Source organism: Malassezia globosa (assembly GCF_000181695.2).
Source record: "Malassezia globosa CBS 7966 chromosome Unknown mgl_sf_13.1, whole genome shotgun sequence".
Taxonomy (NCBI): Eukaryota; Fungi; Basidiomycota; class Malasseziomycetes; order Malasseziales; family Malasseziaceae; genus Malassezia; species Malassezia globosa.
In genome coordinates this window covers 146232-160424 of record NW_001849858.1, presented here as the reverse complement: position 1 = coordinate 160424, position 14193 = coordinate 146232, and the positions used below count along the sequence as shown (strand labels likewise).

General features: G+C 48.0%; 6 protein-coding genes across 6 annotated transcripts; 2 read left to right on the top strand and 4 right to left on the bottom strand.

Annotated features, from left to right (window-relative positions):
- Nucleotides 1-85: 85 nt before the first annotated feature.
- On the bottom strand, nucleotides 86-854 carry MGL_4044 (uncharacterized protein; the record flags this gene model as incomplete). The annotated part of the gene is made up of 3 exons (XM_001728825.1): nucleotides 86-258; nucleotides 283-538; nucleotides 582-854. 3 exons carry the CDS (start codon nucleotides 852-854, stop codon nucleotides 86-88), a joined length of 702 nt encoding a protein of 233 aa, XP_001728877.1.
- Nucleotides 855-1998: 1144 nt separating this feature from the next.
- Nucleotides 1999-7281, top strand: MGL_4043 (uncharacterized protein; the record flags this gene model as incomplete). The annotated part of the gene is made up of 1 exon (XM_001728824.1): nucleotides 1999-7281. The coding sequence occupies one exon, from the start codon at nucleotides 1999-2001 to the stop codon at nucleotides 7279-7281; it is 5283 nt and encodes a 1760-aa protein (XP_001728876.1).
- Nucleotides 7282-8087: 806 nt separating this feature from the next.
- On the bottom strand, nucleotides 8088-8642 carry MGL_4042 (uncharacterized protein; the record flags this gene model as incomplete). The annotated part of the gene is made up of 1 exon (XM_001728823.1): nucleotides 8088-8642. One exon carries the CDS (start codon nucleotides 8640-8642, stop codon nucleotides 8088-8090), a length of 555 nt encoding a protein of 184 aa, XP_001728875.1.
- Nucleotides 8643-9866: 1224 nt separating this feature from the next.
- MGL_4041 (uncharacterized protein) lies at nucleotides 9867-10052 on the bottom strand (the record flags this gene model as incomplete). The annotated part of the gene is made up of 2 exons (XM_001728822.1): nucleotides 9867-9895; nucleotides 9965-10052. The coding sequence occupies 2 exons, from the start codon at nucleotides 10050-10052 to the stop codon at nucleotides 9867-9869; spliced, it is 117 nt and encodes a 38-aa protein (XP_001728874.1).
- A 1090-nt stretch (nucleotides 10053-11142) lies between these two features.
- Nucleotides 11143-12855, top strand: MGL_4040 (uncharacterized protein; the record flags this gene model as incomplete). The annotated part of the gene is made up of 1 exon (XM_001728821.1): nucleotides 11143-12855. One exon carries the CDS (start codon nucleotides 11143-11145, stop codon nucleotides 12853-12855), a length of 1713 nt encoding a protein of 570 aa, XP_001728873.1.
- A 125-nt stretch (nucleotides 12856-12980) lies between these two features.
- MGL_4039 (uncharacterized protein) lies at nucleotides 12981-13862 on the bottom strand (the record flags this gene model as incomplete). Its single annotated transcript, XM_001728820.1, has 1 exon — nucleotides 12981-13862. The coding sequence occupies one exon, from the start codon at nucleotides 13860-13862 to the stop codon at nucleotides 12981-12983; it is 882 nt and encodes a 293-aa protein (XP_001728872.1).
- Nucleotides 13863-14193: the final 331 nt, after the last annotated feature.

Below are 14193 nucleotides of genomic sequence, written 5' to 3'. Positions count from 1 at the left end.
ACTAGGAAAAGGTGGAGGCAGTACGTGTCTGGGAAGTTGAGATTTCCGGCTAGCTTAAGTACGTTGGACCAACGCCAAATATCTCCTATATGGCTTGCAGGCTCGCAGGCTTGTCGGCAAACGGAGCGGCAGCTGGTTCATTGGGTGATTCAAAGATATCCGGCCAAGCCATTTGCAAATGTAGCAAGTTAGAAATCAATACGACACCTTCCTTCGATGTCTCAGGGTGTTGAAGCTTCAGAGTCTCGTCAAAGTGGACTAAGTCAGTTGTCTAGCACGTACCACTATCTTGCCAGCCTAGCCTCAGGGCTTGCTTTATATTGGCGAGACTGTCATCGACAAAATAGTGGCGTATATTCGGAGAGGCTCGTACCGCCTCCTGTGCAGCGAGGAAAAATTCTGGTTCAGGCTTGCAAGAGCTGGACGTTATTTGAACAGCACGTAGATCGACGTACAATTCAGGGTTCGCATAGTCACAATAAACTATGCCTTCGACAATAGAATCCAGTTGCAGCAAGCTTAACACACGTCGTGCATGCTGGAAGTGGTCAGCTGTGCATGAAAAACACATTTGAACTTACCACTTTATATGCGTTCGTGAGTGCGAAAATACGTGTCTTTCGTTTGTCGATGCGCTTCATCATAGCGACGACCTTAGGGTCCGGCCGTAGCACCTTCTGTAGCGGGAGAGAAGCATCACATTTTTGGTCGTAATCGAGAGGGTCGATAGTATGGTGACGGACCAACCCACGAATCGCCAGCCCATATTCTTTGTAGTAACGTTGGTGCAAATGCTCCGCTTCAGCATTCTCCAGGCCAAGTGAACGGAAATAAGAATGGATACGGTCGACCATCATGTCTGAAATGCTGTTTTCCCATCATAAGCTACAAATTCAACATACCGAGTTTCCATATGTGAGTACAGCGTGTTATCAATATCTAGCCAAACAATGGACACAGCATCACTCGCGTCAAGAGTCGCATGCGACTGGAGCGACTCTAGGCCCACGTAATCATACCATGGCTTTGCTAGTGATGAGCTACTCATCAGGGTCGACTATGCGTGGGAAGCTGGGAAGATGAACTGCCAGAAAGTAGGCAATGGGCAAGGTAACACTGCCGGACTGTGTCTTGGGCTGCAACTACCTGTGCCGGCGCGCATTTCGTGATGCGTTATGGAGGCGTGTGCGAATGCACGGGCCTGCTTCGACGGCTGCATCCACCTTGCAAGATCGACCGGCATGGAACGCGCACGCAGTATCTTGGTGACCGTTGGAAGCACAAGATTTGATTCTCTAGTTGACAAAGTACTATCAACGCCATTTCTCCAAAGTGTGTTCAAGGTGCTCGGTCCCCAAGCGTATGTATTGATTCAGTATGGACATAGTGCTGTGGAAATACCCAAAAATGCTGTACATAACAGCATTCAAGGCACAGACGGTGTAGAGATCCATGCATATGGTCAACTCCGAGTGTTTCTCTTTGCCTTCACATCTGATTTACGCGCATTGATGGAGTCCGTCGGTTTGGTAATCTCACATGGTGGTACGTGACGCTGCGGCACTCACACGCAAGGATCCGGGACCATTTTGGAAGCATTGCGGTGTAGCCATGTACCAAAATTGCTCGTGATACCCAACTCAACTCTTATGCATGACCATCAACGAGAACTAGTGCAGAGCTTGGAACAGGGTGGTTATTTGAGTATGAGCAGTTGTTCGTACGTAAACAGCATGCATTTGCATTTCTAACAACGCCTACCAAACAAGATCACTAGAATGTGATCTAGACGCGGTACAATACAGGTCCTATGCGCGTTACCCTGCACAAAATATAGCCGCTGTCGAGCAAGCCGTGGAATCGGTCTGGTTGTAGCCACACCAGCGTGCTTTGAGAAATTACACACCTCCATCGTATAGGGTTAACTCGAGTACACAATCGACACGTTGGCTTGGCAATACTTTCAGCACAAGCAGTAGAGTCGGTACCGCTAGTTCGATGGAGCCAGACCCATCGCCCAAGGCGAGTACCTCGTCAAAGTCTGGAATTGGTATCCCGTTTCTGCTGTCATTCCGCTCTCGCAATACCGCGTCTGAAGCTGGGCGTTCAGAGAATGAAAGCGCTTCATCACAATCCGATATGTTGAGTGACATACGCGGAGCGATTGAGCAGTTGCTACAGCCCAAGTTACCTGTAGCGGAGCAGCGCATGCGCATGCAGTTTCTGATTGAATGTCTGATGCGTGATCCTGCTGAGCTGGAACCTCTTCTTGACCCTCCCATCGCTACGCCGCTCGTGTCGTCCTTGATTGTCTTATGTAGTCGCCTTCTCCGCGAAACGTTCGCATACGAGTTGCGCGTTCTTTCATGTGAACTTCTCACGTCGACGCTAAGATATGCGGATGTCTCAACACAGAGTGTATCCAGCGAGGTCTGGAAGGAGTCGTCTTCAGCCACGGGGTGGCAAGCTGTGATGCCATCGCGTGCATTAAGTATGCTAGACCGCGCCATGCTGTATCGGTTGATTGTAAATCTTCACCGCCGAGAAGACTGGATTCTCCCGAAAATTTTCGAAGAGCCTTCACAAGCGTTTCACACACTCTCTCGCCAATTGGCTGCCTTACAAGTGCTCACACGCGACGGTCGTGATATTCTTGCTTTTAAAGGAATTTTTAACGTCATGACGAAATGGTTGCGATACTCATGGGGTGCCTTGCTCATGTTCCGTCGACACGAGATGTCGGGCATGTATACTTTGAGTGAACATTGCACGTACACGCTGTTCGACATGTTCACATCGATTTGCAAATTCAACGCCTCACGCCTCGAAAAAGAACATATGAAACAGTACCTGATATGTCTTTGTGAGCTCGTGCTGAACCCTCGCATCCCAACATTAGCCCGGTCGAAACATTCGAGACATCCAAGTTCTTCGTCATCCCCATCAGAAGCAACTACAACTGTGGCTGCAGCGAGTTTAGCTGCTACTTCGAATTCGTCCACAGCTATAGCCACAACGACCGCCACTGCAATGTCATCTTCCTCCGGCTACAAATACTATGGAATGGAGGATGTCAGCACGTATTTCGACACACCAAGCTTGTATCCCATTGATGGGCAACCGGAGAATGAAAGGCAAACTGAGAAATCGGGTGTTTATATTGGCATACAAGACAGCGAGTTTCCTTTCATCAAACACGAAGATATAACCGGGTTTGCTAAATCACTCGATTCCATTATTTGCTACACCTTTGTACCACCAGAATGTCTCTCAGAATGCGTTCATTCTTTATGCCGGCTGATTGGACTCCCGATTGCACAAACAGAGGAGCAAATGCTCGTTTCACGATTAAGTTTACACAGTGTTGACATTCAGTCAGATTTTCGGCTTGTACTGAACAACCTAGTGTGCAGCCACATTGTCCACCTCATGTTTCGTCATTTGTACGAGATCTTATGCACACGGCGGAACGGAAATCGATCTGTGCGGGTTGGTGCCCTGCTCTTTATTCATGCGACTATGATATGGAATGTCGCGCAGCGCATGGAGCAGGGTGGACACGTGAAGACGTCGCCGCTGATATCGCAGGCATTGTTTGAAAGTATGATCCGCGGAGCTATATCTCAGAGCGATGATGTTCTCGACTTGATATGTCTATTTTTGATTGAAGACTACTTACCAGAGCGGCAATTATGTGCTGATGCTTCTTTGTTCGAGAATGTCCCGGTCAGAGTCCGCCAGGCACCCCAGCCGCTGTGCACGCTGTATGACGACGCCATCTCGACAAGTTGGGGAATTCTTGCTGATCTTGTTCCATTGATGAATCGACACTTGTCGCGCCGGCGCCGAGGAATTAAAATGATGAATATGTCTTCATTCGTCCTCCATACACTCGTTGGTCTGTTATGCAGCCGTTTGGAGCAGCCTCTTATATCGCTACCAATCATTTCAAATTCATTTTGGGGCTTGGCATTTCTCTTACCGGATCATGTCTTGCTAAGTATGATCAAAGCGAACGAGAACCAACACATCTATCTTCCAAGCACACCAGATTGGCTTGACAATCTTATCCAGCTTTGTGATACATTCTATCCAAAATCTGGCCTCGATGCTTCTGGTATGCATGCTCTCATGTCAAGAACAAGCCGTCTGTATGCCGTGAAGCTTGTGGTCGATGTGTATGGATTCGTCCAGGACTTGCCTTTGCTGCGTGATCCAATGATCCAGCACGTGGTCGTTCCTCTGGCGTCCCGGGCAGCTCAGAAAGAAACAGACATCGAAATTGGGGTTCCGATTCGTCGTATGGTGCGACATGCGATGGTCACTGCCGTATGCACGCCAACGATAAATGGATGCAAACCCTTCTACGATTTGTTGCGCTGCTTGGTCGACAATGTGTTTAAGGCAAATCTCACCAATGCCGAGAACCTAGAAAAGCCTCAAGCTATGGCACAACACTCGCGCCAACGCAGTGTAGGGCCTCACAACGTTGACGATATACGCGATGCTCGACTTCGCACGACTAGGGCGACGCGATCGATCCTCGATCTTATCACGTTGTTCATGCAAATGGCCTTCGGTATCTCGGATGCCAGTACAATGGCTCCTGAGCTTGACACCTCCACTAGCGAAGTGCAAGATCGGCTGCGAGAGTGTAGTTTGGCTGTCTTCCGCGAACTTTTGCGCATGATACAAGCTAACGCGCCATTTTCTTCCGTGTCTGAAGATTCCAATTCCTCGAGCACTCGTGTGCCCGTATCGCTTCGACTCATGATTTTACGTTGGATCTTGCGTCTGCGTGCCGACACGCAGCATCGGATCTATTTCCAAAACCATGAGGAAGACTTTACCAAGTCTCTCGTGCAAACCTTGTCTCGCAATGAAGATCCACGTGATCAACAAGATCGGGGACGTTCAGGGCCTCATTCCTCGACCCTTTCACATGCCACTTCGCAACCTTCCGTGGATGAGACGCAGGAAAGCAACGCAGCGCCGCCTGAGGTTCCATCGAGCGAATTTCCTGAAGCATCATGGAGCAGCTGTATCTGGCAAGTATCCCAGATTGGTGTACATGGCAGTCGAATTGCTGAGCATGCGGAAGACAATAAAAGCGACACAGTTCCTATGCTCTTTCCAACGTCTGAGTATCTTGAAGCCATGCTGAATATCCTACAGAGCGAGTCAGACTGGGAGGTCCTATCTTACATCATTTCACATCTTCCGTCGCAATTGAACAACAAGCATTTGTTCTGTGGCGTCAAGGCAACGACCAAGATTTGCGAGTTGCGCGACTGGCTTTGTCCATTGCTGCTGGAAAACAAGCCCTTGCCGAATTTGGTCTTACCAGGCGATTTGCGCCGCACAGACCTCACAGCCGTATTGTACGCCACGCTGAAGGTTTTAATGGCTTATCATTGCCTGTTCACTCGTGCACAACAGGATGAGCTCGTCGAAGCATTTGCAGCTGGCTTGTCACACTCACAGACAGTGGCTCAACCATGTGTTCGTGCCCTTGTTGTGGCCGGCTACGAACTGTCAAAATCCTTTACGCGACAGTTAACAAATATTTTAGTGAAGCTCTCAACGATCATGTCATCGATTCAGATGAGTGTTCATATTCTTGAGCTTCTTGCCGAAGTCAGCAGTGTGCAAGCCTTGTATGCAAACTTCACAGAAGCCGACTATCGCCGAGTCTTTGGCATTGCTTTGCAGTATATTCAGTTCCATGAAAGCAAAGCAGCAAGCGATACTCGTGAGGATTTGCGCTCAAGTCCGGCCAAGTTTGCCTTGTCACAATATGTGCTCCTGCTTGCCTACAACAATATCTCACAGTGGTTTATGACACTAAAGTTGAGCGAGAGGCCAAAACATGCCTCGTACATCACGCAAGGCCTCATGCTGGCAAACGAAGGACGAGAGTCTCCAAGTGATCAGACCATCGTGTGCCTTGATTTTCTTGCTCGCTTCACTTACAGCAACGCTTTGCCAAAGCCTTCTCGCTCCATCTTGCACAGACTCTTAGCACAAAAGAATGATGTGGCTCCTCCGAGCCGAGGATCAACATGGCTCCTAGGCAAAGGCCTCATATCTATACGCCCTCTTGCACGCAGTGGCACCTTCGAAGCGACAGTCCGACGACCTTCCGGCACAGTCGCATTTGTGTGTCGCCTGGAAAACATGGTGTCTGACGGTCGCACAGCGGAGGAGCGCACGGCCGACATCCTCGCTGCTGCTCTAGAGCGATGGAAATCGGAGGGATCCATCAATAAGCCCGTTATTGAGGCGCCTAACGAGTCTGAGTCAGCCGAGGCAGCCATTTGTATGCCTGACACGCCCTCAGATACCGCTTTGTCAAAACGTACCGAAGACGATCGTTTACAGACTAGCCGCATGACTGACGTTGAACCAATCTTTATGGCGCTCCAGTTCAGTGGATACCCTGACCAGTCGAATGAAACGCCCCCGATTCTGCTGCCAGACGATCCAATGACTGAACGCCTTCTACGTGCTATGGACCTAACACCTGTGTATGACTTCCACAAGATCGGTCTTGTGTATGTTGGGTACAAGCAAACAACTGAAAATGAGATTCTCAGTAACACGCACGGTTCAATGGCTTACATGCTTTTCCTATCTCGCCTAGGTGATCTAGTTCCTCTTCTTGGACAGGAAGACGTATATACAGGCGGATTAGACCGCCAGTCAAATGAGCATGGTAAGTATGCTTACGTCTGGCGCGACTACAGCAAACAAATTGTCTTCCACACAAGTACATTGATGCCGAATCATCCGGAAGATCCCAACCGATCTCACAAGAAAGCGCTTATTGGAAATGACTGGGTTCATATCGTTTTCAATGACTCTGGTCTGCCTTATGAATTTGGTACGATTCCTAGTCAATTCAACTTTGTGAATATAGTCATCTCGCCTCATTCAACCGTTCGTGAAGGCGTGGACTATTCCGTCACAGATGAAACATACTTTCATGTGACGTTGCAACTTCGACCTGGCTTGCCAGATTTCTCTCCCGCTGGTGAAGGTTGCTTAGTTTCATTTGCCACGCTTCCCCGCTTCGTCCGCAATCTCGCAATGCAAAGCGATATCATGAGCCAAATTTATCTCGACACGGCTGAGTCCATGGTTCCCTTCTCGAACAACCGTGTGACCCGACTGCATCTTGTCGAACGATTCCGGCAGCAATTCATGGCTCGAAATCCTGAGACTTTCGCGTCTGCTAGCGAGAAATCCGGATACGATTTTACTGAATTACTGATTAAATAGGCCGGTTCAAGCAACATGATTCCATACATATGTAAATTAGTCAAAACGTGTCTATCCTACTATCCCGACAGGCTTGCCTCAACATGTGTTTGATGACGCATGGCCTCCACACGGACAGTTGATCCCGGACTAGTTACACATCACCATCAAGCTCGAGAATGTTTGCCCGCGAAGGCAAAGAATCAAGTCTCAGTAAGAAGTGAGTCCTGACGCTCCTGATGTTTGATGATTTATAGTTGCTTAAATTGGTCAGAATTTAACTTAGATAAATCTTCAGTAGTGTGGAATGGATGACATGTAGCGCAATGCATCTGTATGTTTTCGTCCAATGGTTTCTTCCTACAGAAGTTGTCTACTTTGAAAGTTATTGATTGTGTCAGTCACATAGCCCAGTCTTCTCAAAGAAATATAGTATTGGGCTCGCCTTTTACTTGAATCTCGATGCTTTCAGATACTTGTCATTTGACGTTTTGTTTAGAAAATGGACTAAACTTTCAACCCCACGCTTGTGACATGAATCGTGTCACAACGTTTGGTTCAATCCAATTTTTCACGAGTGTGATTTCCGCTTCGGTTCTAGTACTCTCAGGCATGTACAGAAAAGCCTCGCTCTCCATCGAAGAATTGCATCCATACTTACTATAGGTTCCTACCAATTTCGTTTGTTTGACTCTTTAACATCATGCCGGAAACTACTCGCACGACTCTCACCAAATCTCGTCAAAAAAACAAACGTCTTGATTCGACATTCACTCTTGAATCGATAAGCTAGAATAATTCTTTGTAGCGCATTCTACATATATTACTTAGAGCTTCTGGAGGATGGTTTCCACAGAAGCATTCTGCAGCTTGCCAGTGTCACCCTCGTCCGATCCGAAATCGACAACTTTAAGGTCGTCGATAATAAGGGCGTAACGAGCGGTACGCTCACCCATGTCCTTGAAGCTCAGGTCAATTGTCGCGCCCAAGGCCTTCGAGAATGCAATGTTAAGATCGGAGGCGAAAACAACCTTGTCCTTAGCATTGTTAAAGATGCCCCACGCTGACATGACATAGGGGTCGTTCGACGCAATAACGTAGATGGCATCCACGCCCTTTGCTTTCACCTCATCAGCACGCTTCACGAGGGGAGGAATGTGCTGCTGGTGGCAGATAGGGGTGTAAGCACCCGGAATTGAAACAACCACGATCTTCTTGCCCTTCCACTCCTTGTGAGTCTCGAACGAGGTGGGGACACCGCACACCTCACCCGAGTCAAGCTCAGGAGCCCAGGGAATCAGACCCATCTTCGTGTTAGGAATAGTTGCACCCTTCTCAATAGCCTGCACGGTCAGACAACGAAAGCTCACTACTGGTAACATACCATGATGAAATTAGAGTTAAGGAAAGGTTTGTGTGGCGGCTTCCCGGCCTTTTATAGTGAGCCGTGCACAGACCCGCCTTGTGATCATCTAGCGCTCCATCAGGAACCAGTCTGATCACGTGATGGAGCATGGAAATTCGGGACGGTTCGGGGTAGAGAAGGATTGGTAATAGCTCAACGTCGGCTAGCTTGACGACCTGGCGTCTCTGCGTTTGTGACTGACGGCATTCAAAAATATGTCCCTCTTTGCGACGATCATGAACATGGGCTCGACCTCGACGGCCGTCGAAGGAACGTCTGCCAGCACTTGGTACGAGTCCTTATTCCCTGTGGCACACAGCGAGGTACGCATTTCCGAAAAGAATGCAGAGTTGTGGATACTAACATAAACGATAGGAGGAACAGTCCGAGGAGCCAAGTGAGGGCGGCGATGACGAAGGCGATGACGACGATGAGGAAGAAGACGAGGAGGAGGAGGAAGAGGTATGTTGCGCACTGTTTGGTTCTTTCTAACGTTGCAGGAGATTGAAGATGTATGTTTTTTTTTTCCTTGTGCCAAGAGAGAGCTGTCGACTGACATACGCTTTCCCCTCTTTGTTTCAGCCTTACCCGGAAATTTATGAGCGTATGTATCTAGCGGTTGAACTCGAGCTTACAGAACGTGCAGAATGCCAAAACTCGTCTGGATGCTCAGAGGCTCGGCATCACTTTGAAGAATGCCAGGAGCGTGTAACAGAGGGCAAAGGTTATGAGGGTGAAGACTGTGTCGAAGAATTGTATGTTGACTATCCTCTGAATAAGACTAACATAACAGCTGTATGTGCATCGGGTCTCGAAATAGCACTCCCCTATTGCTGAAATATGTACTGACACATATCCAGTCCACCTTGCTCACTGTGCCCTAGAGTGCGCGGCACCGTACGTATTAATTATCCGGGGGATTGTGCACTGACGCTTTTTTAGAAAACTATTTGCCAAGCTCGTGTAACACTCAAATGTTTGATTATGGTGTATCATTTTCTACAGATGTCGTTCGTAGGAATACGCGTGATGCCATCCGACTTCTTCTGAATAGTCGCATCTGCTGAAGCTCTGCACGGCAAGACTTGTGTGGTGCTGAATGGAGTAGCGCATGTCTAAAGTGTGAAGTTCTTTCGAGTGAATAATCATCAAGGTTTTGTATCACCTGGATTTGTCGTCACTATGTCGGGAGGATACTACACTAGATGTCCAACGCAGTAATATACAGTACTAACATCGGTCAGCGGTGTTTATTGTATTGCAAATGCAGGAAAAAAACAAACAGAAACAAAAACATACCATTATTGCCCCGAATGAACGCATCGCCGTATGTGGTTTTTAAAACACCGTCGACATGCTCTGTTGTATCTTCCATGGCAATATTCATGTATCCGTCAAGACATGATAGAGTCCCTGATACATTAGCTTGCCAGTTCAAATTGAACACGCACCATGATAATCGATGCCGGAATTCAATCGAACAATAACAGGTTTACCGATGACACCTTTCAGCTGTTAGCTACAGACGTTATATTTACGCAGCTTACTTTTTAAAAAGTCATTCGGGCTTCCCGCTTTAACTTCGGGCGCAGCATTTGCGACAGAATCGTTTCCGCGCGCTGGAGCCTGTGCTTGTTCAGACATGTTCACGAGAGTATAGTATTTGGTGTCGACAATGCGCTGGTACACTTCAAATAAATATTTGTAATATTGTCATGCCTACCAGTTGGTCAATGCGACCGTGTATGGCAGTGGGGACTAGCGCCAAATTCCCAGCTGTCGAATTCTGACGAAGTTATCGAACTAGAAAGATGATGAAAGGGTGGACATAGAGATTAGTGGATGAAATCTGCAATATCATTACAATGTTAATTCCTTCCTTACTGCTACAAATTGGACGGTCAAGTCTGTTAGTGCCACTGAAAATGTCCTCTTCTTTCGTTCTCTTTTTACTCGCCGGTCCGGTGCATCTATGGTTATATATTCCTTAGGCGAAAAGGATAACAGTGATGATTGATTATGCATATGTTTGTGAGTCTAGATGCCGACGTGGCAAAACTGCTAGGGAACAGGTAGGAAAAAAAAGCGGAATGCCTCTCTCTACAGTAATCCGCGCACCTAAAAAAGGGCCAAATAAACGAGATGGAGGGGCGACGAAGGGTCTCCACGCACTAACTGGCCATCACAGCAGTTCACGAGTTCAGGGAATGACGTCCCTTAGGGACGAACCATCCATGTCGTTTAGTATGTCATGATGTGTCTTAAAACACTAACATTTTTTATAATATGACCTTCGTGGCCCACGCCAACCAGATCCACAGGTTGAAGAGCCGCTTTTTGGCGGTACGCCGTTTCGCGACGCACATACAAACCAGGCGGAATCAGCTGATTCGAACGCACGTCCATACTACGCTCTCCTCAATGTTGATAAGGATGCAACAGAGGCACAGATCCGCGACGCGTATAAAACTTTAGCTATGGCATTTCATCCCGACAAACACCCTGGGCAACAGAACAAAGATTATGCAGAACAAGCATTTCAAGAAGTCCACAAAGCGTACCAAGTTCTCAGTGACCCTGAACAACGCTCTGTGTACGATCACTTTGGTGAAGAAGGTCTTAGGTCTACATGGACTGTAGCTGTTCCAGGTCAAACTCCTGCTGACATGCGTGCAGAATTCGAGCGTCAGTCAAGACTTCGCCAAGCAGCCGACGCCGAAAGCCTCGTAAACTCTCGTGGCGAATTTATTGCGGTCATTAATGCAACCTCTTTATTCTTGCCAAACGTGCTCAAGACATCACCACTTAGTCCTGCCATCCGTCCTCGATTGACTATGGACAAACGCCTTGCGCTCGTGTCTTGCCCTCAAATTATCGGAAAGCATGGCTTCGACATACCTCTTACTGAACAATCCATGGTCTCAGTCTCTGGTCAATTAATGAGTCGTGGCCAGGCAGGTGGTGGCAACCTCATTGGTACTCTAAAGACACATTGGAGTCCACGCTTTTTTTCTGAGCTAAGTGCGTCACTCCTGCGCCCTCACATCCTCACGGCCAAAGGCCAGTACATGGTGGATGAAAACATGTTTTTCAACTATGCTTTGGTGTCACAAACTATCAACACGCCGCCATCTTTGACCCTAACTTATGCTCAAAGGCTATCTAGTAAGTCAAGCCTCACAGGCTTCACGTCTTTTAAGTCGGGTGCCTATACAATTGGTAATTGGGGAGCAGATGAGAATGGTGAGCCAATATACGATGATGTAAGTGCAATGGTTGTTGGAACTACCAAGCAGCATATGGACGGCACTTCTTGGACGCTCCAATGCGCATTATCTGGCATGGACCAATCCATTGGCTATGACTGGACGATGAAGCTGCTGGGAGGCTTCAAAATTAAGAGCGGCATCACTTTAGGAACCATGTCCGGGATCTCTGCTTTCACGAATAGTGAGCGTCGAGTCACTGAAAATATTCGCATGTTACTTGGTGTCGAATGCGGACTAGCATCTGGTGTGCAGCTCAAACTTCGCGTCTCGCGCCTTGGACAACGCTTGGTTTTCCCCATTATCTTATCACCAAACTTCCGTCCCGATCTTGCTATGTCGGCCGCACTAGTACCTGCAGTACTTATGGCATGTTCACATTACTTCTATTTCAAACCCAAGCAACGTCGGACGGCAGCCAAGCGCCTGGCTAAGGTTCGCAATGAGAGAATGGCTGAAATCGAACAACGACGCACTTCAGCGGAACAGACTCGCGAGCTTCTGCGCCCCCAGGCCTGGAAGCGCGCAGAAGCTGAGCTCACACGCAATGGCCTGGTCATCGTACAAGCTTACTATGGTCGACGCGATGCATTTCCCACTCTTGTTGACATTGATTTGAGTCGTATCAAAGATAAAAAAGAAATTCTTCCACTTATTCAGCAGAAAGGAGAGTATAACGATACGAATGTGAACCAACCACTATGGTGGGATGTCCAAGTTCCCCTACAAATGTTGGTGACCCAGAGCCAGCTTATTATTCCAGCTGGTCGATCAAAGTCCAAGTTGATTGGTTTCTTCGATCCTTGCGTTGGCGAGCGCAAGCAGCTTTTGATTCGTTATGTGTTCCAAGGCGCTCTTCATGAGCTGGTAGTTGACGATGAAGATGCAGTGGCTGCTCCTTTACGTAGTCAACAACTAATGTAGGTGACAAGTGTTTAACGTCAATTTAGCTCTGAGCTTCATTAACGCTCTCACGATTTCGACCAGCTGATTTGTCCGCACAATAAGTTATGATACATAACTACATACATATAGACACGTGCGAGCAGCTAAGGACGACTCGCATCGATCCGACTAAGTTCGGCCTCACGCAATTTCTTCTCTGCCAACACTTTGAACTTGAAGTAGTCCTTGTGCAAGCCACACTCCGTCTTGCCAGCTTTGTCACTCCAACGCCCAGAACGCTCGTCAGCGCCATCTTTCCCAGTCGGGAGTGATGTCGAATGCCAGTCTCCGATCGACTTGTAGCCCATATCAAGCAGCTCATTGTATGGAACCGCATTCTCTTTTACGTACTTTTCCACATCGGAAAATGACCAATTTAGCAGCGGGTTAACCTTGATGAGCCCTGTTTCATCCACTTCAACCGCTTGCAAAGAAGCTCGGTCTGCTCCCTGCGAGCGGCGACGTCCAGTGAACACCGCACGTACATTAAGCTCTTCATATGCACGTCGTGCCGGCTCAACCTTAACAAGATAGTCGTATGTGTCTTCTTCACGCACCCAAAACTCGGGCCCCCAGCGTCTCTCGAACTCTAACACTGTATCTGTACCAATCGGCCTGTAAACATGCATAGGCGCATTATAGTGTGATGAAGCACGGTTTGCCAGGTCAAGAGTCTGTGGGAAATGGTAAAGAGTGTCAACAAAGATCAGAGGCACAAGGTGATGGGGGACAGAAGACTCGTTCTTGCTGCGCTCAGCGCTAATCTTTGAAATAAGATCCAAAGTTACACAACCCGTGAGACCAAAAGCAGTGGTCTGGTATAAATTGGGCAGGTGGTCTATGGACCACTTGAGGATCTCAACCGGGGAAGCATTTTCAAGATGAGCATTGACCTGTGGCAAGTCTGCCACAATACGTTGAATTTGCTCATTTACACTCGCGCCATCAACGGCGTACTCAGATGTCGATGGAGTTACCGCACTCATTAACGCAGAAGTGTCAGTTCTTTAAATTGTAGTAATATGTGAATCGAAGGAAGCTTACGCTGTACAACATGCAGCGCAGGGACCCGCTGCTACATTTGAGCCGTGATCGAAGTCATTGGTGATCTGTGCCTCGATGCATGTCTTGCGTGCTCGTGTTCAAATGACAAAAAATCCCGACGAGGTGCTGTGGAGGCAAGGATATTGGAAGCCATGTGGCATCCATGTGCAGGGCATTGTAAAACTGCCACATGTCACGTGTGCGTGAGAACTGGAAATTTGCTTGGAACAGGCGCAAGCATGTGTGTCGAGAGAGCTTCCGCCCATACAGACA